A 27,082-nucleotide genomic window follows, 5' to 3' on the forward strand; every position below is an offset into this window, starting at 1 on the left:
GTTCATTTTGCACAGGAGGACACTGATACCAGAGTATTTAAATAATTTCCTAAGGTTGCATAGTAAGCTGACATCAGAGCTGAGAATTAAGGAACCTAAGTGTTCTGACTGTGCTCACTATTTTTAGATATATTGTTCTGCTATGAAACAGTCAATAAAAAAGTTTAAAGAACCAGTGGCATAAAGTAACAATCATTCTTCAAACCCACTAAGTTCCAAACATTTTACTAGCCACTAGAAATATAATAGCAAGTGGAATACCTGGCTTTAAATAGCAGACTCTGGGAAAGAAGGGCAAAAAATAGTTGCATAAATACATGAAAGTTCTGAATAAGAATTATACAATGGGAAAGTATAACAGTATGACTCAACTTAACTTGTTGGTTCCAGGAAGGTCTCTTTAAAGAAATCACTGCCAAGCTGAGGCCTAAAGAATGCTTAGGAGGCAGCAAGGACAGAGTGATGGGAAAATTGTTTCAAGACAAGATGTGCGAAATGTCCTGATGTGATCATAAACAGTTGGACTAGAACTTGAAATTACAACTTAAAAAGTAGTATTTCATTCTGATTCATGCTACAACATGAATGGACCTTGAAGACATTATGCTACGCGAAATAAACCAGACACAAAAAGGATGAATATTATATTATTCCACTTATATAAGGTACCTAGAAGAAACAAATTCAGAGACATCAAGTTGGATAGAGATTATCAGTGGCTGGGGATTGGAGGGGATGAGGAGCTATTATTTAATGCGTACAGACCTAACAACTTTTCCTGTTTAAAAGGCTGTGTGTTCAGGGTTCTTGAACTCCTGACAAACCTCATATCCAGGTACTTCCTCCGTTTTGCTTTCTCCACCACTTGTTAGGGCTTTAAAAAGCCCCCAAATTACCTGTTTCCTCCTAAAAACCTTTTAACATTCTCTTTCAGTATGACTTACTATGACATCTGTAGACATTCTATGGCTTCATGATTGCAACCCACTAAAGTAGTCCATGTATTTTGAAAAAAAAAAACTGTAGAAGGAAAAAACCTTAGCTATCTGACCTTTACCGTAAAATTCTTTTCACATTTAAGGATATGAGGATAGAAACAGATAAAATGGCAAAAGTAGGAACATTTTTAAAATAGCTTCTCTAGTCATACAGAATATTGGTCTCCATGTTCTTGCCAAACTTCTCCTTTTCCTCAAGATTCTGACCTTGCCATTCCCCACCTGATCCACTGAGGCTCCCGAATAAGAAAATCACCTGCTATGGCTTCTGGGGCCCTGAATACCTTCCTTGTTAGCTGACATTATTAAGATTCCATGCATACTTTTGGGCTAGCAATTCAGTTTTCTTAGAGGATTCAAATTCCGTCAGCTCACTTCAGATCAACCTGTTCTGGTGAAGCAATTATTAATTCAAAATAAAACAGTGAGGAAAAAAATGCTATTATATATATTTTAAAAAATAAAAAATAAAGGGCTGCTTTAGAAGCAGTATTATACTTTCCATTTCAGAATGAGATCTGTTGACTTTATATAAGTTAGTCTGGAAATTCCAGCTATGTGGTCTGCTTTTTTTTTTTTTTTTTTTGAAACGGAGTCTCACTCTGTCACCCAGCCTGGAGTGCAGTGGCGTGATCTCTGCTCACCGCAACCTCCTTCCCCCGTGTTCAAGCGATTCTCCTGCCTCAGCCCCTCGAGTGGCTGGGATTACAGGCACCTGCCACCGCACCTGGCTAATTTTTGTATTTTTAGTAGAGATGGGGTTTCACTATCTTGACCAGGCTGGTCTTTAACACCTGACTTCGTGATCCACCCGCCTCAGCCTCCCAAAGTGCTGAGATTACCAGCGTGAGTCTGCTTTAGCTTATGTGAAAGGAAAATATCTTGGGCCCTTTTGAGCTGGGAACCACTCGGGCAAATCTGCCTCCCATTCTATTTAAGTCATCCCTTTGCTCACAGAGACAGATGCAAATTCTGATTGCCTTCTTTGGAAAGACCTACCAGAAACTCAAAAGAATGCAGTCTTCAGTCTCTCACCTATATGTGACCTGGAAGCCCCCAGTGGGTGGGCCTTGCTTTGAGCTGTCTCCGTCTTTCTAGATGGAACTAATGTACTTACTTCTTGCATATTGATTGATGTCTCATGTCTCCCTAAAATGTATAAAACCAAGCTGTGGCCTGACCACCTTGAGCACATGTCGTCAGGACTTCCTGAGGCTGTGTCACAGGTACGTCCTCAACCTTGGTAAAATAAACTTTCTAAGTAACTGAGACCTGTCTCAAGTTTTCAGGGTTCACACCTAGTAGTCTCTATGAATCATTTATCCCACTTTCATGTTATTCTGTTGCTATTTAGATATACTTTGATTTTTAAAATTAATCTTTCTATTTTGAGGTAATTATACATTCACATTAGGTGTAAGAAATAATATGGAGATCCATATACCCTTTACCCAGTGTCTCCTGATTGTAATATTTTGCAAAACCACAGTACAGTATCACAACCAGGATATTAACATTGATACAGTCAAGATACAGAACGTTCTATCACCACAGAACCCATCATGTTGCCCTTTCAGAGCTACACTCACTTCCCTCTCACCTCCAACCCAGTCTTAGCCCCTGGCAATCACTAATCTGTTCTGTTTCTATAACTTTGGTTATTTCAAGAATGTTTTGTAAATGAAATCATAGCACAAGTAACATTTTGAGATTAGCTTTTTTCCACTCAGCATAAGTATCTGGAGGTTCATCCAGATTGTGGAATGCATTAATAGTGTATTATTTTATATTTCTCAGCAATATTCCATGATATGGATGTATCACACTTTATTGCCTATTGAGAGACAACTGAATTGTTATCAGTTTTAAGTTACTACAAATAAAGGTGATATAAACATTTCTATACAGATTTTAGTGTGAATTTAAGTCTTAATTTCTCTAGGATAAACGCCCAGAAGTGTAATCGCTAGGTTGTATGGGAGTTGCATATTCAGCTTTTTAAGAAATTGCCAAATTGTTTTCCAGAGGGGCTGTACCATTTCATATTCTCAGCAGCAATGAATTGGTGGTTTTCTCCAGAGCCTTGTCAGTATTTGGTGTTCTCATTTTTTTTTTTAAATTTTAGCCATTGTTATAGGAATGTAATGACAAATCATTGTGATTTCAATTTGAATTTCTCTAATGACTAACGAGGATGAAGTTTTTTACGTGTGTATTTGTCATCTGAATATCCTCTTCAGTGAAATGTCTTTTCATATCTTTTGCCTATTTTTGAACTGGATTATTTTTTATTGTTGAGTTTTGAGAATACTTTATATATTCTAGATACTAGTCTTTTGTTGGATAGGCAGTTTGAAATATCTTCTCCTATTCTATACATCCTTTCAGCTTTTTCAAAGCAAAAAGTTTTAATTTTGAAGAAGTTCAACTTATAAAGTTTTGTCTTTTGCAGAGCAAAACGTTTTAATTTTAATGAAGTCCAATTTGTCAAGTTTTCCTCTTATGGATCATGCTTTTGGTGTCAAGTCCAAGAACTTGTTGCCTAGTCATAGAGCCCAAAGATTTTCTCCCATTTTTTCCTCAAAGTTTTATAGTGCTATGTTTTACATTTAAGTCCATGATCCACTTTGAGTTAATTTTCATAAAACGTATGGTAAAAGGCATGTAGGCATCTTAAATGAAAGTAGTCAGTGAGTAAGTCAAGCCAGTAATCAAGGTCTCCTGGATCCCACCTTTTAGTCTTTTCATGAATCATTTGTATCTCTCTTTACTTATCAGCTTAGTATCTACTTTACAATCTTATCCTTCCTCATTCTCTATCGTGTCTTTACTATGTTATTTAAAAAACAATACTTACTTATTTGTCAACGTTCGATAGTCTGCCACTTTAGTGGACAAATCAACTATTTGGTCCAAAATTTCTGCACATATTGAATAATGCTTTTTATAACGAGCTTGAGCTCTTTCCACAGCAATCTGATCATGAAATCTCTTTTCTTTAAGGAACTGTTCTTCAAAATCAATCTTGGCTTGTTTTGCCAAAGCCTAAAAAGGCAAAAACATATTTTTAAGTCACTATAACTGAATCAAATAAAAATAATGTCATCATTTCAATAGCCAAAACGTTTTTCAGTAGAATGAAACCTCTTCTCACACCAGGAAAAAAATTAATTATGAATGAACACTTTTTGCTTAATACATTAGTACTGAGTATGATGGCAAAGACAATATTGGAAATATCCCACTCTCAGCTTATCTTATCAACAAAGCATAATACAGTGAGAAGTGATCTAACTGGGGAAAGCCTAATTTGGATTAATGAGGAATTGGATCTTAAGCCTTCAAAAAGAAGTCCTGAGTTCACCGGTTGCAAATAGGGATCAGAGAGAAACAGGCAAGTCCGTGCCAGATCCTAAGCATAGCTGACCCCTCACTCCTACCTCCAGAGTGTCAGTTTGGACACATCTGCTATAGTCATTGCCCTTTGTCTTTCAATGGGAGAGTTCTATAATACTGATTTATACTTAGAAAATATTTTAGAAAGTCCCTGATTATACTGGCTTGAGAATATAAAGTATTTGCCAACATGTGTTAAATGTGTTAATTACAAACCCTCTATGGTTACAGCCTTAATAAGCTGATGGCATTCATTTGTAGGAACATCTATGTATGTAGAAAGCAATGAAACACTTAGCTTGTTATCACCCTCTCCTTAGTGCACTATTATTTTGTTCAGGGAATCTTTTCTTCACACAAGGTACAAAGGTTGAACTCAGTCCAGCCAAGCTGAGGATAACATAATACTTAATTAGTGGGATTCAGATGACCCAATATTGCTTTTCAGATAGCTATGCCAGCTTCTTGAGAAATTTAGTTACATGCTAGCCTGCTGTAGGAAAAAGACTTGCCTCCTGTAACAACCCAGTGAGTATCAGACAGAAGTAAACTTGGGCTTTGGAGGAGCTATGGTCGAGTTCAAGCCCTAGATTTTATATAGAATTCAAGCACTAGCTGTGAGATCTTGGGCAAGTCATTAGTCTCCTTATGTCTCCATTTCCTCAAAGTCAGGATATTAAGAGTACTTAGCATACCCAGAAAAATTACCAAACCATCTCATCAAAACAAGTATTTCCTATTATAATACTATTCATAAATGACTAGATGTGTGACAATGGATTGCTGTGTAAGGTCCACCATTTGTTTTGCTATTGCTATTTTATTTTGTGTGCTTATTTCATTTTTGTTGGGAAAGGGGTTAAGCTGGATGATCACTAAGGTCAATTCTGTACATTTGACAGATTCAGGAATTACACCAGAGTTTGTTATTCTTATATTATTCTGTATACCCTGTTTTCATGGAGAAAGAGTACAATTTAAGTACAAAGCTTTATGACATGATTCATGAAGTGAAGAATTCAGAGGAAAAATGAATCTAAGAGAGCAGAAATATCCGATGAGAATTTATGGAGAGAGTGACACAAAAATGGATCATGAGGTTGGTTTACTACAGAGTTCTCTGAAACACATGGAAATATTTAGGATGTGAGGAATAAAAACCTTTAAGGGAATGGTAGAATGTTCCTACCAGTAATAGTGTAGCTTTCAACCCTGGTTGCTGCCATTGCCTGTCTCCCCATATCCCTCTCTTCCTCCCTTCCCCGCTCCCTCCCTCCCTTCCTCTATTCCTCTCCCTCCCTTCATCCAGCTTAGTCTTCCTTCTCCTTTTCTATATCTACCATCAATCCTCTGCCAAAGCCACCACAACTTCCTGTCTCATTACAGCTAAGTGGGTTGCAGCCATAAAAAAAGGAGGAAAAGGAAAAAGGAAGTCTGTGGGAGGTAGTAAATCTCAGTGGTTATGAGCTTGGACTCTAAAATCTGATCAAGCTGGCCTTGCTCCCTGCTACACCGCTGAGAAGCTGTGTGACTTTAAGCCTTCTAGTCTTCAATTTCCTGATGTGTAAAATGTAAATAAGGATGGTATCCATTTATGGTCATTGCAAGAATTATTTTATACATGCTTGTAACAAACATAGTACAATGCTTGACTCAAAGTAAAGCTCAAAAAAAATAAGTATTATTGTAATTATTAATAATAATAGTAGTTAGCACAGAAATTTGAAATCAGGAACTGTCTTAATACAGAATACTTTTGCAGTTGCCTCAAAGGAAGAGATTAGCAGATTTAATCTAAAAACAAAACAAAAACCCTCAAAAAATTGAGAGTGAAAGAAAAACACAAAGTTCTTCTCCCTCGTTTTCTTTCTCTCTCTCCTCCTTCCTTCCTCTTTCTCTCTCTCTCTTTCTCTCTTTCTCTCTCTCTCTCTCCCTCTCTCTCTCTCTTTCTTTCCTATCTTTTCCCCCAAGATGGAGTCTTGCTCTGTCATCCAGACCTAGAGTGCAACAGGGCGATCTCAGCTCACTGCAACCTCCGCCTCCTATGTTCAAGTAATTCTCCTGCCTCAGCCTCCCAAGTAGCTGGGATTACAGGTGTACGCCACCATCTCTGGCTAATTTTTGCATTTTTAGTAGAGATGGGGTTTCAACATGTTGGCCAGGCTGGTCTCGAAGTCTTGACCTCGTGATCCACCTGCCTCGGCCTCCCAAAGTGGTGGGATTACAGATGTGAGCCATCATGCGCAGCCCTTCCTTCCTTCTTTCCTTCCTTCCTTTCTTCCTTTCTTCCTTCCTTCCTTCCTTCCTTCTTTCCTCTCTGTTCCTTCCTTTCTCCCTTTCTTTCTTTCTTTCTTTTTCTTCCTTCCTCCCTCCCTCCTTCCCTTCCTTCCTTCCTTCCCTCTCTCCCTCCCTCCCTCCCTCTTTCTTTCTTTCTTTCTTTCTTTCTTTCTTTCTTTCTTTCTTTCTTTCTTTCTTTCTTTCTTTCTTTCTTTCTTTCTTTCTTTCTTTCTTTCTTTCCTTCCTTCCTTCCTTCCTTCCTTCCTTCCTTTCTTTCTCTTCCTTCCTTTCCTTTCCTTTCCTTTATTTTCCTTCCTTCCTTCCTTCCTTCCTTCCTTCCTTCCTTCCTTCTTTTTTTTTCTTTCTTTATTTCATTAGCAAGAGCAAATGTGGTCCTGCCCTCATGGACTTTACATGCCAGTGGGATAGGCAAACAGTCAAAGAGTCACACAAATACATGTATAAGTACACACTATGACAAGTGTCATTAGGGCAAGACCACGGAGTATGAGGCTGTATAACAGGGGCCTGACCTAGACAAGAAGGGGCATATGCATGGAGCTTTGAAAACAAGTATTAATTGGGTGAAGGCACTTGGAAAGAGGGGCAAAGTAGAGGAAATGACTTGTTCAAGGATCTCAGAGCAAACCAATGCTGCCAGAGCCCAGGCAATGAAGGGGGGCAATGAAGCCTCAGAGGGGATTATATGGGAGACCAACAAAGGCTGGAGCAGCTTCCCCAAAGTTTCCTGTGCCACTGAGGGGACATGTGGGCTGCAGTAGCTGAGGTCTCAATAGGACTGGGCTTGCATCTGATGACCGTAGTGTTTCCAAGATGGCTTGGCCCTTATAACTTGGGGAATTGTACATTGTCTGTGTGCAGAGTTGGGGTGAAAGAGTACAACTTAGGGTTGACTTAAGGAACGTATATAATGTTATATTCTTACACTCTCCAGTTTTTGGTCACCAATTCATAACCACTAAAAATGGATGAAGGAAACCACTGCAGTAGTAGTACTGCAGTAGAAACCAGGGATGGTAGTGTAGACATAGAGGAAAATGGCCACAATGAAGAGAAATTTAATGCATGAAAATGATAGCACTTAGTGGATGTTTTGGGTATGGAAGAATAAGGGTGAAGCAATTTTAACGTGGACCGTGAGGTTTCAGGATTGTACAATTAGATAAATAATGATGCCATTTGTTGAGCTATGGAACACTGAAATAGACTAGTTGCATAGGAAAGGTTATACATTTGGCTTGGAACATGTTGAATTTGAAGTGTCTCTGAGACATACGACCACAGATGTCAAGGAATACTAAAACTATGGCCCTTCATCTCAGAGGACAGAGGCATAACTGTATGGGTCATCTGTCTGTTGCAGTAAATACACCACCATGGTTGTGGATGCAGCTGTCTGAGAAGTAACATAGAAAAGAAAATAAGGCAGCCTAAGATGAAGCTTTGAGGAATCTGTCAATAAATGTTTTGATACAAAAGAACAATGAGCCTGTAAAGACAATGACCCTGCTCCTGAGAAGGAGCAGCCAAAGAAGTAGAAACAAAATCAGTATTTTCCACAGCAATACTTAATAGAAAGTAGCCATGGAATAGCAAATCAATACTATTAAAATAAGTAACACAAATATTATTAATAGTCTGTGAGCATAGTTAAGAAACCTTAAAGACCTTAATAGATTTAAAAGTAATTTTAGAATGTTCCACCTCCTCCCACTCTCAAATAATAATAAAAATGACAAGAACAATAAAATCTAAGGACAAAGCTGGAAGCATCACACTACCTGATTTCAAACTACACTACACTATACAGGGTTACAGTAATCAAAACACAAAAACAGACACATAGACCAATGGAACAGAATAGAGAACCCAGAAATAAGACTACACACCTCCAGTTATCAGATCTTCAACAAACCTTACAAATACAAGCAATGGTGAAAGGATTTCCCATTTGATAGATGGTGCTGGGAAAACTGGTTAGCCCTATGCAGAAGATAGAAACTGGACCCCTTCCTTACACCATATACGATAATTAACTCAAGATGGATTAAAGACTTAAATGTAAAACCCAAAGCCATAAAAACCTGGAAGACAACCTAAGTAATACCATTCAGGACATAAGCACGGGCAAATATTTCATGATGAATATGTCAAAAGCAATTGCAACAAAAGCAAAAATTGACCTAATTAAGCTAAAGAGCTTCTACACAGCAAAAGAAACTGTTAACAGAGTATACTGACAACCTACAGAATGGGAGAAAACTTTTACAAACTATGCATCTGACAAAGGTCTAATATCCAATATCTATAAGGAACTTAGACAAATTTACAAGAGAAAAACAAACAACCCCATTAAAAACTGGGCAAATGACATGAACGGACACTTTGCAAAAGAAGACATACAAGCAGCTAACAAACACATGAAAAAAAAGCTTAACATCACTGACCATTAGATACATGCAAATCAAAACCATAATGAGTTACCATCTCATACCAGTCAGAATGACTATTATCAAAAAGTCAAAAAACAACAGACGCTGGTGAGGTTGTAGAGAAAAAGGAACAAGTTTACACTGTAAGTGGAAGAGTAAAATAGTTCAACCATTGTGGAGGACAGTGTGGCAATTCCTCAAAGATCTAGAGGCAGAAATATCATTCAACCCAGCACTCCCATTACTGGGTATATACCCAAAGGAATACAAATCATTCTATTTTAAAGACACATGAATGCCTACATTCATTGCAACACTATTCACAATAGTAAAGACATGGAATCAACCTAAATGCCCATCAATGATAGACTGGATAAAGAAAATGTGGTATATATACACCATGGAATACTATGCAGCCATAAAAAGGAATGAGATCATGTCTTTTGCAGGGACATGGATTGAGCTGGAGGCTATTAACCTCAGCAAACTAATGCAGGAATAGAAAAGCAAATACTGCATGTTCTCACTTATAAGTGGAAGCTAAATGATGAGAACACATGGATACACAGAGGGGAACAACAACACTGGGACCTTTCAGAGGGTGGTGGGTGGGAGGAAAGAGGGTATCAGGCAAAATAACTAATGGACACTAGTCTTAATATCTGGGTGATGAAATAATCTGTACAACAAATCCCCATGACTCACATTTACCTATGTAACAAACCTGCACTTATACCCCTGAACTTAAAATAAACGTTAAGCAAGTATATATATATGTATATATACGTATATATACATATATACACGTGTGTGTGTGTGTGTATATATATAAAACCCTCCTTTATTCACATAAAAAAAGTAGTAGAATGATAATGTTGTAGGGAATAAAATGGATTTTGTTTAGTTAGTGAATGATACTGGAAAGATGAGGTGACTGTTAATTTGGCAAACTGAATTAAACATATATTGATTTATTTATTCAGCTCCTACTTATGCACCAGCCACTGTTGGTGGAGAGTTGATAAACTCAACATGTATGGATGAAAGTCATAAAATCCAACCATCTCTAAGCGAGAGATGCCAAGGAACTAGATAGCTTCGCTGTTGGAAAAAAAATCATGTGAGAGGAAGAAATATAATTTTTTCAGGTACTTCAGAAACTCACAATTTAGGTCTCTGAGGCTTTAGCAGGCCCAACTGCTCCAGTCCTCTGAAGTTAGTTCAACCCCAGTTTAAGAAAGAATAGATGATTCTTATCACCATGAGACCAGTCCAGCTAAACATACTTTGCTATTTAGCTGAGCTTGTGAAATAAACATATTTTTCAAACAGGCACTTAGAAAGATAAACACATCATTTCTAATGTAAGTAAATGCCACTCAATCTAGTCAAGTCTATTTTCGTCAAAGAAGAGAGATGAAACAATCATCCAGATAACTCAGCTCTTGAAGACAAAGAAGACATTGAGGTCAGCATTCATTCAGCTCAAATTCATGGGGTATGGCTCCCTCTCCCTATTCCATACCCACCATTTAGGCTATGCCTGTTCCACAAAGGCAAAAGCAACACTCTCCTCTCTGCAAAATATGCTACTTTCCAACTGATATTTCTAAAAATTGCACAATTTTGGCAAAAGTTACATTGCACTTACATGGGGTATCACAGTGGAAGCTATGAAGCTAGTAAATAAAACACTGCCCTCCCGTTTTCTTTAAGGTTTCTCTTCTGCCCAGTCTGGTTTTGTGAATATTTTATGACAGTAAAGACAGGCTATCTAAAACGCCACTCACATGAGTTCTCTTCAATCAAATGTGGACTAAAGGATTAAATAAATCTGAAACATCCCCAATAGGAAGTAGACAAGAAGTAATCCATATACTCCATTAATAAAATCAATCTATTTTTGTTACTAGAACCTACATATACATAAAGTTTGGGACAAAAATAATCTATTAAATAATTAAAAGATAGGATATTTTGATTTTCAGAGTTGTAAAAAGGCCAAGACACAATGATACCACAGTAGCAAAAAGCACAGCTAGCAGCCCAGATCTGAGTTTCTGTATACAATTCTCAACTACAGTGCACCAGAGTACCCTAGATAAAGCACTTATGCTCATTCTGAGGAAGGAATAGCACAATATGGGCCTGAGGAATCTCTTTTTTCTTTTCCAGAAGGCAAGGAATTTTTGAATAAAGACTAATGATGTCCAGTTGAAAGGAAGCAGTTTAAAAGTTCTCTCACTGCCCGAGGATATTCACCTAGAATAACCAATACCAATGCCTACTCTAGTAAACTTAGGGAATTTTTAAAGAAAAAAAATAAAGTATCTAAAAAAAAAAAAGTAATGACTCAAGGAATTGAAAGTTAGATTATCACCATTCTTTTTGGCAGCATACTTTATACTTGAAAAAAATAGACTGACATATTTAAGATATTCAAGGAAACAAAGTGTGAACTAACCATTTTATATACAGTCAACTTACAGTCAAGTTACCAATATATAAGAACTCAGGGAATATGGTTTCCATGAGCCCTTCCTGAGAAATCCTGAGAAAGAGTTTCAGACAATCAAAATGACTAGAGAGACACGGACATTAGGGTTGGTGGTGAGCATTTAGTACTTAGCTACTTGTAGAATCAAGGCTAAAAGAAGACAGTATAGTTCTACATAGTGGCTATATGCCCTATTGATGGAGTTACATAAAAATAAAAATTGGCAGATAATAGGCTAATCATATAAAAAAAAATCAACTCTTATTAGATGATTGGCAACAAAATACAGCTTTGTTTACCACGACTTGGTAGAAAGGATCAAAAGTAACCTTAGAAAGATTTCTAAGGGAGATAGTATTTACCGCTTCTCGATCAAGAGCATCCTGGAAATCTTTAAGTCGTCTTTCCTCATGTTGTTTTTCTCTGAAAATTCTGTTTTGCCATAAAACTTCCTTTTCATGCCGAACATGCATGAGCTGCACGGCAATCCTGCGCTCCTGCTGGGACTGCCGCATCAGCCGGTTAATCAGCTGTTCCTCCCGATAAGCCTCCTGAAAACACCAGGGGAGTTATTTGTTAAAGTGATGTCCAAATTTCCCACTGAGCTAGGAAGCCTATAATAAATAATATACAAAAGTATAATGTTCATCTAAATAATTTCTGTCATTTGATTTAATTTGAACATGGCCAAAAAAAATCAAGTTATGAAATGAGGATTTCCAACAAAAGTTGGTGTTTAGAAACATTATGGTTTTGCAACTCACAATTACTTTAAACAAATTGTGATTCAAAACATTATTCATTATTCATTCAAAACATTATTAAAAATAAATTAGGTGATTTTTTTTCAAAGTTTTAAAAACAAGCAAATAGCTAATGGATACTAGGCTTAATATCTGGGTGACAAAATAATCTGTACAACAAATCCCTATAACACGAGTTTACCTGTATAACAAACCTGCACATGTACCCCTGAATTTAAAATAAAAGTTAAAACAAAAGTGCTATGACTCTAAATTTCAAAGCATGTTTTCAGAAGGTTGGGATTATGTTATACGCATTTTAACATAACTACTAGTTGTAAAACAAAGGCAGGCATTGTCAGCTGAAGACTGCAGATTGGATTAGTTCCCACTGAGGACATTGCAATACCATCGGGAGGAAAAGCTATTAATACAAACTGACAGAATGGGAAGCCTGGAGAAGAGGCTGGGGAAAATGACCTACTGCTGATCTTAGAAAATCTGAGTGGTCATCATCTGAAAGAAAAGCTAGATGTATTCTTGGCAGTTTGAGGAGAATAGAAGGGTGACCAGTAAATGAACAGTGGAAAAAAAAACATTAAACTGGGAATCAGAGGACCTGGTCATCATAATAGGCTGGGTGGCCTTGGGCAATTAACTCAGTTTCTTGGTTTATTTCTCGTCAGGTAAAATGATGGGTTTAGATAGAAGATGATATCCAAGGCCTCATCAAGTTCTCTCACTCTTTTGAAACAGAGACATCATGTGGAAAGGGGAGGTATCTATAGTACTCAATGGGGAAGACAGAAAGATATCTAGAGACTGGAGTAACTTACTCTAGTCTACAACCACTACCTAATATTCCAAAGATGCCCGAGCAGCTCTATAGAGGAATAGGGCACTGCAGGAAAGACCTGACAGCTAAGTATTCAAGGGTCTTCTAGTTAAGAAGTGAGGGAAGGGCCTGGAGTTCAAATGTCAGTTCCAAAGAAATGGCATAGAAAAGATTCTTAGAAGGCAGAGGTAACTGACTTGGGGCAAAACTTAATTGGCCAAGATACTAGCCAAATGACCACGGAACCAGGTGGGAGTCAAACTGTGTTCCCAGTTTGAATACACTTAAATGCCTATGAAGTACTTTAACTCAACAAGTCCAAAACTCAACTCACTAACTCAACTTCAGACCTGGTCCTCTCCCCATATTTCCCCATCTCGGTTGATGATCCTACAATAATCCACTCTGTGATCTAAGACATTAGGGTCATCCTAAGTTCATTCCACTCTCATCACTCCTAATACTCAATTGTTCAAAAAGTAGTCTAGCATACCTCCTAGGCATGTTTTTAAACCACCACCCCCCATTCCATTCCATACCCACTGACACCAGCGCTATCTTGAACAACATCAGCCCCCCTCCCTACCAATCCTTTTCTTACCATCCCCACTCTCAAAATCTATCCCCTAAAAAGTCAAATTGATTTTTATAACTTTAAATCTCATCATTTAATTCACATAATTCCACGTATTTATGAATCAGTAGGCAAAATATCAACTTGAGCACAGGTCTCTGGTTCTCTCTTCACCAGCCAAACTGAAACAGGAATACCTAAATTCCAGGGAGAAACTGGAACAACTCGAAAGCTAGGGAAGATATTTTGAGGCATTTCTGATAGATTAAGTACAAATGGCACCAGAAGAAAACATTCAGGGCTGACGTGGGATTTATGTTATACTTGTGAAAAGCAGCAGGTAACTGAAGGAAGTAGAAGAATTCCTAGCCCTGACATACACCATTTTTCCTTTGGAGGAGAGGATAATGGATGGAAAAACCAGCCATTGTACACATAAGAATTTCCCATTCCACCACTGTGGGCCAGCATCTCTTGTGTCAGTTGCACAGGAGCCTGGGCTCACTACATTCCATAGGAAGGAGGTGGTAGGAATGGAGGGAATGCAGCATATGCATCAGGCCTGGTTCTAGGAATAGCAGCTTCCCCACACGCAGAAAAGAGGCAGCACAAGATGAGGTTCCTGTGATGGAAATATATAGAGCCCTGACTCTTTTTTAGGTCCCTTAGGTTGCTGGATTTCCAAACCGATAAATATACCTCCAAGTCTAGTTTTGAAAATTCAGCGTTAATAGCATCCTAGTGGAAAGTGAGGAAATCCAGAAAGAATTCATCTACTCCATTTTCCAGGCAAACACCAGGCCTAGATTACAAGCAGGAAAATAGTAAGAAAAACCTTGCAGCCAACACACAAGTGCTTTGGAACATACATCAAAGTGTGTCCAAAATGTCATTGCTACATGATGACACTTGAAATGGGTAGTTATTTTTCATTTTATTTTATTTTTTCTGAGACGGAGTCTCGCTCTGTCACCCAGGCTGGAGTGCAGTGGCCGGATCTCGGCTCACTGCAAGCTCCGCCTCCCAGGTTTATGCCATTCTCCTGCCTCAGCCTCCCGAGTAGCTGGGACTACAAGCACCCGCCACCTTGCCCAGCTAGTTTTTTGTATTTTTTTTTTTTTTAGTGGAGACGGGGTTTCACCGTGTTAGCCAGGATGGTCTCGATCTCCTGACTTCGTGATCCGCCCGTCTTGGCCTTGGTAGTTATTTTAAAATAAACTTTTCGATTATCTAGTTTTCATAATTTGAAATTCTTCCAATGAAAAGGAGATAATCAAACTGATTGAATAAAGATATAATTTGAAGAAATCTGAATATGAAGAAATAACTTTCTAGCACAAAGAGATGTCCAGAGCTATTTTTTTGAACTTTCACTAAGAAAGAGTGGAATCCATGAATAAATTTCACTTCTTCATATTTGTGTGAAGCCTTTATTTCCTTTCAGTGAACAAGCAGACCAGACGTGGGCAGGTGAATAAAAGCATCTTCAAATGGTCTTTGTAGACATGCAGATTTGTCCTATTTACATTCACAACTGAAATCGCCGTCCACCCCAAGTTTGTTCCTCTCACCATCTTCCATATCTCAGCAAATTACACGTCCAGCCATCCAGGTGCACAACCTAGAAATCCAGCTTTTCATCCCACTTCTTCACTTTCCCATGTCTAATGAATCATTAAGTCCTATTGATTTTACCTCCAAAATAGCTCTTAAAGCTACTTCTCTCAATCCCTATTGCCACTACACTACATTTAAACTGGGATAATCTCTTGCCTGAATTACAGCAACAACGGACTTGGATTGCCCTTCTGTAATCTATTCTCCAAACTAAAGCCAGAGTGATCTTTCGAAAGGCAAGTTGGACCTGGTCACTCTTATTCCACTTTGCATTCAAACAAGAAATCACAAAATCTCCTATTGCATTCTGTGTATCTTACAAGGCTCATCATAATTTGGCCTCTAGTGACTCCTGCCAGATGATATGACTTTCCGTTAGCTAAAAGCACTGAGCTTTCCATGTGGTATTCTCTTGTCTGGAAACACTCACCTTCCACCATTTCAGCCTCTCTTGGAAACTGCCTCTCACCCCAACCCCACCACGACCACCCCACCTTCAGTTAGCTAACTCCTGACTCTTTATCCATGCTTCTCCTATTGTCCTCCAGACACTGTATCCTGAAGCAAGCCAGGTGGACTTCTCTAAGTATCACTCCCCCAATCCCCCTTTCACCTTCACAGCACTTTCATACTCCAATGTTCTTGCTGTTTTCAGAAAGCTCTGGGAGACAAGTATCTTGTTATTCTTGCTCTCTGTTATATCTGTGGGCCTATCACAAGTACTCAAAGCATAGAAGTTCAATAAATATGTGTTCAATGTAAGAAATGATCAGTGATTCTCAAGCTGTAGTGGAGTCAGGATCACGTAGAGAGCTTGTTAAAACAGATCACTGGGCCCTACCTCCAGAGTTTCAGGTCTGATCTGGGGTGGGGCCCAATAATCTCTATTCCTAAAAGTCCCAAGCAATACTGCTGCTGCTGGTCCAGGAGCCATGCTTTAAGAACCACTGGAATAGAACTGTGAACAAAAGGAGAGGACGAACAACTTTTCCATATTGTTTTCATTAAACCCTTCCCTTTTTCCTCTAAAAGTAACAATAGAGTACACATGGCAGACACAGATTTTGGGTTCCTTTTAATGTATTCTTTATTATGGTAAAATATATGTAACATAAAATTTACCATTTTAAAGTATACATTTGTCTTAATTACATTCATAATGTTGTACAACTATCACCAGATTTTAGATTCATCAGTAAATAGCTGTTTTTTTCTAGTATATTTCCTATTATGATATGATATTTGATGCAGAGTAGCAGATAATACATATATAAACTACATATTATGTGTATAGAAGACTATATTTTGTAGAATTCCCAGCACTATTATTTAACCTTCATCTAAATATCTTACCTCTTGTGCTTCGTGGGCTATTAACTGGTCCATTAACAATTTCCGCCGTCTTTTCTCCCTTTGCTCTCGTGCAAAAGCATCTTCTTCGAGGCGCTTCTGGATTTTTTTAATGTACTCATCATCCGAGTAAGTATTTAACAAATCGGTGGTTGTCTGGCCCGCTGTATCTAAAGAAGTCTTGGATGCACTAAGAATAATAGTTTTTATTTTAGATTTTTTAAAAATAATGTGATCCCATGCCACTATCTGTGACTATGGAGAAAGGCCTCAGGAGAAGGATCCCTTGAGTTCACTGTTAATTTATTAATACAAGCATTGAAGAAAATATTCAAAATCAGCGAGTTCACTGTTAATTTATTAATACAAGCATTGAAGAAAATATTCAAAATCAGTGTGATACCAGTAGCTTAGCAACAGATCCCATTTGCTTCACCCCATTTCTAAATTCTCTTTGAGGTCCTTAGCATAGCCTTCTTTCAAGGCCCATCAGCTTTTTGTTCTTTCACCATTTTTTTTTTTTTTTTTGAGATAAAGTTTGGCTCTTGTTGCCCAGGCTAGAGTACAATGGCACATCTTGGCCCACTGCAACCTCTGCCTCCTGGGTTCAAGCGATTCTCCTGCCTCAGCCTCCTGAGTAGCTGGGATTACAGGCGTGCGCCATCATGCTGGGGTAATTTTGTATTTTTAGTAGAGACAGGGTTTCACCATGTTGGGGAGGCTGGTCTCAAACTCTTGACCTCATGTGATCAGCCCTCCTTGGCCTCCCAAAGTGCTGGCATTACAGGTGTGAGTCATTGTGCTCAGCCTTACTTTTTATGATTTTCATTCTACCCAGAGATTCTGGATTTCTTTTCCTTTTGTTCCTGCTGGCTCTGGGTCTCTGACCTCCCCTGTTTTGAATCAACAAGAGGCAGACTATTGATAACCCAAGTGTCAGGGAAGGCACAGCTCGCAACAGCAGACCAGGCACACTAAAGCCAGGTCACTAGAGAGTACTTCTATGTACAAATGTTTCCATCTACTACACTCTTCCATCACCTATGAAAATGCAAATTACTCTATCCACTCCCAGATGAACTTCTGACTGCTTAGAACAGTGGCTGAACTCTTATCAAAAACATAGCAGTTGAAAGTTTGCATGCTTACCATGCCACACATGTAAGCACAGGTCTGACTGGCTTCTTGCCCATGTCCTAGAGACTCAAGTAAGAAGACTCAACTCAGAGCTCTTGTCCTATCTCATGTCCAAAACGTAAAGGATCAGGAAGAACCCAGTGGTCTTCGCAACAGAAAGTTAAGCACATTCAATTTAGTGAGTCAAATGGTGGCTTAGTACAGAATTCATAGATTCATTCCAAATTTATCATTAAAAGATAAATTTTTATGTATATAAAGATCAAATAATCATCGATTCTCATCTGCATCTCTTCAAAAAGTAAACAGAATAATACAATAGTACAAGGCATACCATAATGTTACTTGCCTAGAAATAATGAATTTTTATATTATGTATAATCATTGTTTTTGTTATAAGTAATTAATATATTTGGTTTATAATATTACTTATAATCTTATTCAAAAAATAAGGACACATTATTAAAGTGTGTAGAGATTTGTCATCAATTCTTATATAGACACAAGTGCTCTGGTAAAACAAAGTTAACTCATGTTTGATGTTTAATGATGTAATACCTGCATATTTATAATATAGACCACATTGTAATATAGGTCATAATTTGGAGGTTTGCTGCTCCCAGCTGATCTCCTAGTGAATAAGAGAAGTATCCTATTTTTCTTCTGTCTGCACTTGTGCCTAGCATGCCTGGCAAGAAGTTGAAGTCTGCTAAATTTCAAATAATGTGCTAAAAAGCACCATTCATGCATAAAAATCAAACTAAAGTTCCGATCATTTTATCAGCAGGGGCTCATCCTTTGATTTTATTCTGTCACTGAGAAGAGCTGAGCACACATTATGTAGGTAGCAAGCACTCAGTAAGGCCAAAGACAGAGTTTAAGCCTATCTATTTATTAAGATTTAGTATTTAATTGTGTAGCGTAACACTTTTAGATCTTTCATCAAAAATCTTATTATATTTGTACTTAAGTGTGTTGTGCAAAAAGCTCCTGCCCTGGATTGAGCATGGGTTAACAGCTCTCTCAACACAATATTTATGCTGTCAATAACATATTTAACAAATTGCTTCTCCTTTATCAATTAGTCAACTCATCCATCTGTTGTCTTACTCCAATAAAGGTTAAAAAAGCTACGCATTATGTACTTGAATAAATATTCATTTTACTAGATGTAAGTTTCTTGAGGGCAGTGATTATATTTTCTTTTTATCTGTTTGCTTGCCAGACCTTCATCTAATGTAATAATTGTATGTGTATAACCTATTAGTAGCAGAAACCTTGGTCAAATTTGTATTTCTTAAAAAGTAGTTGCTGGGAAAAGCCTCTGATAAATCTATTAATCCAAATACCAAATTACAGCAGCTAATAACCCCAGCTAAAGAAACAAATAGCAGACAGTATTTATTATTCATATAAAAAATGAAAAAATGGAGGAACACTGTTACATGGGGAAAAAACAGTTATGAGGGCTCTTGCATTGCTGACATGAGACATCATTTCATTCTTCCACAAAAGAAAAACAGTGGACTTTGAGGTGGCATCCTGAGAAACTGTTCAGGAGCAGGCTATGAAAGAGGCAGCTGCAGAAAGTGCTCCTGCGGTTCAAGCTGGGAGATTTTATTGCCTTCTGGAGTCAAGTTAGTGTGAAGCTTCTCAATGTGCCCAGAACACACTTGATTCTAAGCTAAGATTCAGCATGAACTATAAAAGTATTGAATAATGAAATGGCTTAAGAAGGGTCCTATATCATAACCATAGCCTCTGTTTTCTTGAAACGTTTGCTCTAGGCCAATGCTTCCCAGCATATTTCTTTTTAAGTCCAAAAGAGAAAAGGAACTTTGTGCAACACACTGGAAAGGATTTAGATTCTCAGATGAAGCTGTTCACAGCCAGAGGTAACTGGCCCAGGGATTTCAGCTGCCCCAGGCCTTCTCCTCCTACTGTAAGTAAGGTGTCAATATCTCAGATGCCCTCTGCTGGAAATCTCTGGCAGGACCAAGTGGAGGCTTCTGTGAAGAAGGGACCTGACACTACTATTCCCCTCCCTTTTCTCTCAAAATAGAGCCCCAACTTTATGCAGGGAAACAGTGTGTCCAGTTAAAGACTACATTTCCCAGCTTCCCACTCTGCCAGGTGTGACCATGTGACTGAATGCTTTCCAATAAGATATAAGCAGAAACGTTATATGGGACTTCTGCGAAGGTTTTTGAAAGAAGCTATTTCAGATAGGAGATAACTACTTTTTTTGTCTGTCTTCCTTCCTGATATCTGGAACATGGGCCAAGTGGCCGGAGTCCCAGCAACCAACTTGTATCATGAATGTAACCTTGAGGATGAAAACCACACAACAGGACAGTGAGGCAAAAGTGAAGAGAGGAGGAGCCTCAGTCCTTGATAACCTTGGAGCTACAGCATACGCTATGGGCTGCTTACCTTCTGATTTCTATTACATGAGAGACAAGCAGATTTCCCTCTAATTTCATTCACTGTTGTTTTGGGGTTTCTGAAACTAACTGATAGAGACCTAGGGTCTGGTTCGGTTGGCAAAGGCAATAGGGAGCAGGTAAATGTTTGCAGCTGTAATGCACAGGGATGATCTTTAAGACATTTAATAACTGACATGGCAAGGACACTAACCAATAGATATAGATACTGGTACAGGGCCTGGGAGACAGTGCTGTGTTTCATCTTAACTCTGGTTGCTAAACTGTGTGGAAACTGATGGGTCCCAGGAAAGGGGCAGGCCAGGGAGCTACAGAAGGTAGCATTCATCAAGTAGCAAAGTATTCAGTAGTTTAAGATGGTCTTTTTGGTGGACACCATCTGTTTATCACCACAGAGCCTGTGGCTAGAGAGGTGGGTGAAATAATTAGAAGAAATTGGTGTTTTCATGGGCCAAGGTCAGGGTAGGTGTGTACTAGGGTTCAAGTGGTGGCTGCATGGATAAGGAGACGTGGCTTATGTTGCTTTTATGGGTCAGGAGCAACACTGATAAATGGGAGTGGGAATCAGAATAGGGCATCAGGAGTTTCCACAGAGAGTAGGAGGAAAGGTGATGTACATAAGTATTCTCCATTTTGCTTGATTTTCTTTCTTACATCTGACTTCATCATTTCTTCCTTATGGCGCTGATTGTCCTTGTTCCTCCTCATTTGACTGTCTCTCCCTTCCTTCAGAAAATTTTAATATAAAACTGAAGTATGTAATTTTTTTCTGCTTTTCTTTAGAATTAGTACCTTCTTTAACAGAGATTTATCTCATATTTCATAAGATGTAAATGCATAGAGTTTGGATTGTTTCCATTTAAAAATGTAAAAAAACCCAAGCTGTTCCTACATATGTCATCTCTAATGAATTACTTACTGTGAATCAATGACCTCCCATAGAAAACAAAGTGTGAAGGAGCTTTATCTTTAGGTAAATGAAGCCAATTAATGAGGAACTTTGTTCAATGAACCCACCAAAGTGACGGTCTTAGTGACATTTGTTCAATGAACTCATTCACTCAACTTCCTACTGCTGGTGTCTATGCTAACTGCTGAGAGTCTAATAAAGGATTTACTGTGACAAACTTAAATTAGTGGTACCTTGAAACAATTTTAGCTAATGTTTAAAAAATATGTGTGAACTTAGAATAATAAACATAGCACAGAAAAATAAATCAACTTTACATTTCATAATAGTCACTTTCTCTAGATGTTTATAAAAGTTGCTAACAAACAATCTGAACTTTAGCTCATTTATCTTCCCTAATATACTCTCTGAATCAACATTCTTCAGAGTGAAAAGATCCTGGAATAGCTCTTCCAGATAAACTATTTCTAAATATTCAAAAGCTAAGTGTAGAACATAATGCAGTTTTGTGATTATTAAAATAGCTCACATCTCACCTTTCTTTTGCTTGGAGATCCTTCTTTATTAATGCTTCGAACTTCTTAATTTCATTAGCCACATCCTTTAAAGAAAATTCATCATCAGTTCTCTGCATCTAAAAACCATTGAAACATCTTCATTTACCATATTCATTCAAGTTTATAAAATGACATGTACTACTAATTCAAGGTAATTAGGATATGAAAAGCTGCATTCTAAAATTTTTTTTATAATTTTGATGTGTTGCTTTTAGACTGGGCTAACTATACCTAAAAGAATGTGAAAATTGCCTCCCCTGAATCATTCACTTCATGATTTTGACAGGGCACCAAAGGGCATTTCATTAGAATACAGATTATCAAAGAGTCAGGACATACATTTTTGGATACAAATACTTCTTTTTCTTTCTTTCTTTCTTTCTTTCTTTTTTTTTTTTTTTTGAGCCTCACTTTTTTTTTTTTTTGAGACTCACAGAGTGAGTCTCACTCTGTCGCCCAGGCTAGAATGCAGTGGCGCGATCTTGGCTCAAGGCAACCTCCACCTCCCAGGTTCAAGTGATTCTTCTGCCTCAGCCTTCCAAGTAGCTGGGATCACAGGCATGCGCCACCACACCCGGCCAACTTTTGTATTTTTAACATAGACGGGGTTTCACCATGTTGACAAGGGTGGTCTCAAACTCCTGACCTCATGCGATCCTCCCGCGGCCTCCCAAAGTCAAATATTTCTTTAAAAATTGTTGTCTCGGGTGTTTTAAACAATATTAAACAATATTAAATATATTGTAACATTTAAATATTTACACTATTAATTTGTTATCTGAAGTTTAACTTTAGCTCACCTTTGTGTTTTACAAACATTTTTTTAAAAACTTTAATCAGGCCAGGTGCAGTGGCTCACACCTGTAATCCCAATACTCTGGGAGGCCGAGGCCAGCGGTTTGCTTGAGCCCGGGAGTTCAAGACCAGCCTTGCATACCTGTGGTCCCAGGTACTCAGGAGGCTGAGGCGGGAGGATCACTTGAGCCTGGGAGGTTGAGGCTGCAATGATCCATGATTTTACCACTGCACTCCAGCCTGGGCAACAGAGTAAGACCGTGTCAAAAAAGGAAAACAAAAACAAACAAAAAAAATTTAATCAACTCAGGGACATACGAGAGATAGATACGGAAATGGAATCAGATGAAAGCCTCTGTAGGTGGTAATTTTACAATCCAAGTACAGAATATTTTGTTAATATTTAAAAAACAAAAAAATGTGAATTAATATAAAACTCAATGGATATAGGAATCAGAGAGATCTGTCAGTCTCTGCTTTACTACCACTGGGTAAAACATGTCAACTACCTGGGTCTCAGTTTCCTCATCTACAAAACCAGAAAAATAATACCCTACTTAGAGAGTTATTTACAAATTAAAGATAATGTGAAGTGTCCAATCCACAGCTTGATATACAGCGCATGTTCAATAAATGGTAGCTATTAATCATCTTCATAGGTCACATGAGAGAATATGAATCATCATTGTAGCAGTATGCAGTGTGAATTGCAGGAATTTGTATCAAACTGAACTGTAACATTGTTCTCCTGGGAAATATAATCAGATTGCATCTTACTGAAATGATTGACAGTTGGTGTGGTCTAGTAAAATGTCACTGGTATAGGTATCTTAAATTTAAATATACTGATAGCAATAAGTCACTTACCATTCCTGGGATTTATAGAAAAATAGTGTGGTATGATGAGGAATTGAGTAAAAGTATATAGTAGGAATGGCATATGTATGCTATGTGTACCTTGACTGGCCCCTGCTGTACCCATGGCAGTTATGACCTGCTATGGTTTGTATGATTGTCCCTGAAACCACATGTGAAATCTGATCCCAGTGTTGAAGGTGGAACCTAATGGGAGGTGTCTGGGTCATAGTGGTGGATCCCTCATGAATAGACTGATGCCTTCCCTGTGGGTAAGTGAGTTCTTACTCTGTTAGTTCTCATGAGAGCTATTTGTTAAAAAGAGCCTGGCACCTCCTCTCTCACTCTCTTTTTCCCTCATGAATAGATCGATTCCCTCCCTAGGGGTGGGTTCTCACTCTGTTAGTTCCCATGAAAGCTGGTTGTTAAAAAGAACCTGGCACTTTCTCTCTCCCTCTCTCCCTCCCTACCCGCTCTCTCTCACTTTCTCTCTCTCCATGTAATGTCTGCACATGCTGGCTCCACTTCCCCTCCCCGTTCTCCTTACTAAGGCCCTCACCAGATGCCCAGTCTTGAATCTTCCAAATAAGCGACATAAACCTCTTTTTCTTTATAAATTACCCAGCCTCAGGTATTCTTTTATAGCAACACAGATGGATAAGACATGACCCATTACAACAGCACCCATTCTGACCTACTTTGTTTTTGACCACAGAATCTTTTTCAACATAGGAGTCCAGACTGCCATTTAATAGGAGTTTGCCATTGCTGGCCTAAAGCTATATTCTTCGTTCTGAACAAATAAGAATATAAAATGAGTTGAATATGCATATAGTAGAGGAATTCTGAATGAGAAAGGACAAAGTCAGAGATAATTTGGAAAGCAAGTGTGAAGTTTTGGAAGGTCTCTTTATATGTTTCAAGGGGAGATTACTCTTTAGTTAAGACAAACACAGCACACTATTAAAGGATTATCACTTACCTCTGCCTCTTTTTTCTTTTTCATCATTTTTTGGGCCTCGAGTGCTTTCAAAGTACGATTTGATGCAGGTTTAGGAATCTGTATAATAGCTGCTTGGATTTTGGCCATTATTTCATTTTGTCGTCTTCTGTTTAAGTATTGCTGAATATCCCATATACATTAGTTTAGTGATTCAGAATAACAGAATAAGCAATATAATACACTCATAGGTACAAATATATAAAATTTATCTATTGAAATTTTCAGAACCCAGCAATTAGCCAAGGGACTAGGTGTCACAATTGTGTAATGTTAAGAAGCATGTGTCAATATTACTTACTCTGAAAAGTATGATGTTAAAACACAATTCTGGAATCTGAAAATTGTATCTATCAAATGTCTGTATTTTCATTCTGTGTGCTGATACTAAAAGGACAATAAAGATGTCCCAAATCTAAATAAGAGTATAATTCTTTCCCAATCCTACTGTCATGACCTTACCAAGCATGGGAAGAAAAAAATTCTATCTCTGAAGATGGTCCAATTAGAAAATTCTATCTAGGAGACAGTTTCTAGGTGGGCTCCTGGGAAACCCAATAAAAATGACAAACTTCCCCAAAACCCAGTCACACTTTAACAATGAGTTCAGGGGCAACCTCAAACATTGAATTAACACTAAATTATGTGATATAATTATTGGATCATCTCTTCTGTATGTAGGCAGTAGTTATTTTAAGAAGAATATAAGCAGGAGAATGTAACTGAAAAGAAAAAGTGACTGAAAATCAGATAAAGTATTTTAAATGATTTAAGAGGTAATATGTGAAACTAATCATGACTTTACTACTAATACATTATATTAGAACTAATATGATCATTAGTTCCCATGTCCAACGATAAAAAATTTCAATTTACCATTAAAAAGGCCTAAATAATAGACAATTTTCATTTCATTTTCTAAAATATGAATATTTATTTAATTGCAATATGTGTATCTTTTTTTCTTAAAACCAGGAAGACACAGGGTCTCCCTTTTGCCTTATTTGTTCCCTATGATCATTTTGAACATAATTTATTTCAGAATATTTAATGGTATTATATTTCCTTTTTCTCAACTTTCTTGGAGACCGTCTGCATTAGGCTTGGCACTAATGGACAGGCTGATTCCACATAAATTAGAGTCACTGCAATTGGCCTCAACTTAAACACTACTTTAAGAGTGCGTTCTCTCTTTATCATGTGACACCAAACGGAAATATAATCCTTTATTTACCATCTGGCAAGTCATAGAATTACATGACTGCTTTACATTGTATTATATATAAACTCTACTCCAGTTAGTCCACTCTTCTTCTTGAAGCTACGAAAACATCCAATTCTGAACTCTGAGGCAGGTAGAAATAAGCATCCCTGTTTTTACAGTTGGGGAAATTGAAGCTGAGAGTTGTTTAGAGGCTGGCTCAATGTTAACCAGCTTGCAAGTGATCTTCCAGTTTGTTTGTCATCTTTTCATTCTTCCCTACAAAGAGCTGACTATGTTCAGAATAGAATTGCTTATCATTCCAAATAAATCCATGAATTTAAAAAGTGATTTTACAGGGCAATGGGAAGAACTACATAATTCTTTTGCCTGTAGTTTACACATTCCATATACCCGGTCACCTGAAATACTCTTAAAAATCTTTAATGATTCCATGTACCATTATTCTCTCATCCACAAAGGCACAGAAGATCATTAAAGAGTTTTAAAGAAATTTGAGAAGGAGCAGAGAGTTAGTCAAAGCAAGAAGCAAGGGCCAGAAATAAGTTAAGAGTTGTTCAAGGTGATTGAAAAGGTAAGCAAGCAAAGGATTACCTCACATTTCCAAGAACAGAGAAATGGGGCAGGACTAAAGGTTGCAAAAGAGGAGAAAGCGAGGGGACAATGTCTGATCTATCTCCCTCAGTGGTGACAATGGCAAGTGCCTTTGACCAATGGGGTAGCTAGTAGCAACCCTCCATCCCTAAAGCAGCTGAAACAATGATTTCTACCAGTGAAGGTAATTCAGTTATCTTGCCACTCCACAGGATGGCAGTTCTTGTTCTCAGTCACAAGTAGAGGGGACAGTCAGCAAGAGTCAGGATGGAGAAAAGGAGCAGGGGAGAGATAGAAAGGGTGAGAGTAGGGCAGGACAAAGTCATGCATCAGGAAAGTGCAACTTGTGCTCCACTACTGCTTATGCAATGTGTACTATAGGCATAAATCACAAACTGTATACTATGCACTAATGAATTTCTGAAAAAATAGTTCTATAGAACCTTTTTTATATCAAAACATCTTTGCTCTTCCTTGAGTTTTTGAAATCTTTCAAGTTTCTCAAAATGCAAATGGGCAAGATCTTCTTTCACGTGTTTATATTTTTCTTGAAACCTGTGTGTAATCCGCATCAGATTGAAATCAGTTTGACGTGGGATCATGTGTCTAAGTCTCTAAATGAAAAAAGCATTTCAAAAGATTTTGTTATTAGAGAATAAAAAGCACATGTTCATTATAAGCACAAATAAAATTTGTCTTCAAAATGAAATTCTTTAAATTACTATTGTTGATAGTTAAGCTAAATTCAAGCCCGTTCCAATTACTCATATTTTTAATTGATGTAAGTGCAATTACAAAAACATTATCCTTTGTGTTCCTTCTTACAAA

General features: G+C 37.8%; 1 protein-coding gene and 1 long non-coding RNA gene across 9 annotated transcripts in view; one reads left to right on the plus strand and one right to left on the minus strand.

Annotated features, from left to right (window-relative positions):
* Nucleotides 1-27,082, minus strand: part of LOC105473062 (sperm flagellar 2) — a 366,010-nt gene that overhangs the window by 130,510 nt on the left and 208,418 nt on the right. For 7 of the 8 annotated variants that reach the window (XM_011726675.3, XM_011726676.3, XM_011726674.3 and 4 more), the window contains 6 exons: nucleotides 26,698-26,868; nucleotides 24,421-24,561; nucleotides 21,768-21,832; nucleotides 16,744-16,930; nucleotides 11,984-12,172; nucleotides 3,856-4,043 (listed from right to left, as the gene is read on the minus strand). In XM_011726675.3, the coding sequence (XP_011724977.2) occupies nucleotides 3,856-4,043; nucleotides 11,984-12,172; nucleotides 16,744-16,930; nucleotides 21,768-21,832; nucleotides 24,421-24,561; nucleotides 26,698-26,868 (941 nt within the window). The remainder of the gene's footprint in view (nucleotides 1-3,855; nucleotides 4,044-11,983; nucleotides 12,173-16,743; nucleotides 16,931-21,767; nucleotides 21,833-24,420; nucleotides 24,562-26,697; nucleotides 26,869-27,082) is intronic. The other variant, XM_011726678.2, reaches the window with a different exon arrangement.
* The window catches only part of LOC139363906 (uncharacterized), a 236,171-nt gene that overhangs the window by 13,919 nt on the left and 195,170 nt on the right, over nucleotides 1-27,082 (plus strand). The window lies entirely within an intron of this gene.

Source organism: Macaca nemestrina, chromosome 6 (genome assembly GCF_043159975.1).
Source record: "Macaca nemestrina isolate mMacNem1 chromosome 6, mMacNem.hap1, whole genome shotgun sequence".
Taxonomy (NCBI): domain Eukaryota; kingdom Metazoa; phylum Chordata; class Mammalia; order Primates; family Cercopithecidae; genus Macaca; species Macaca nemestrina.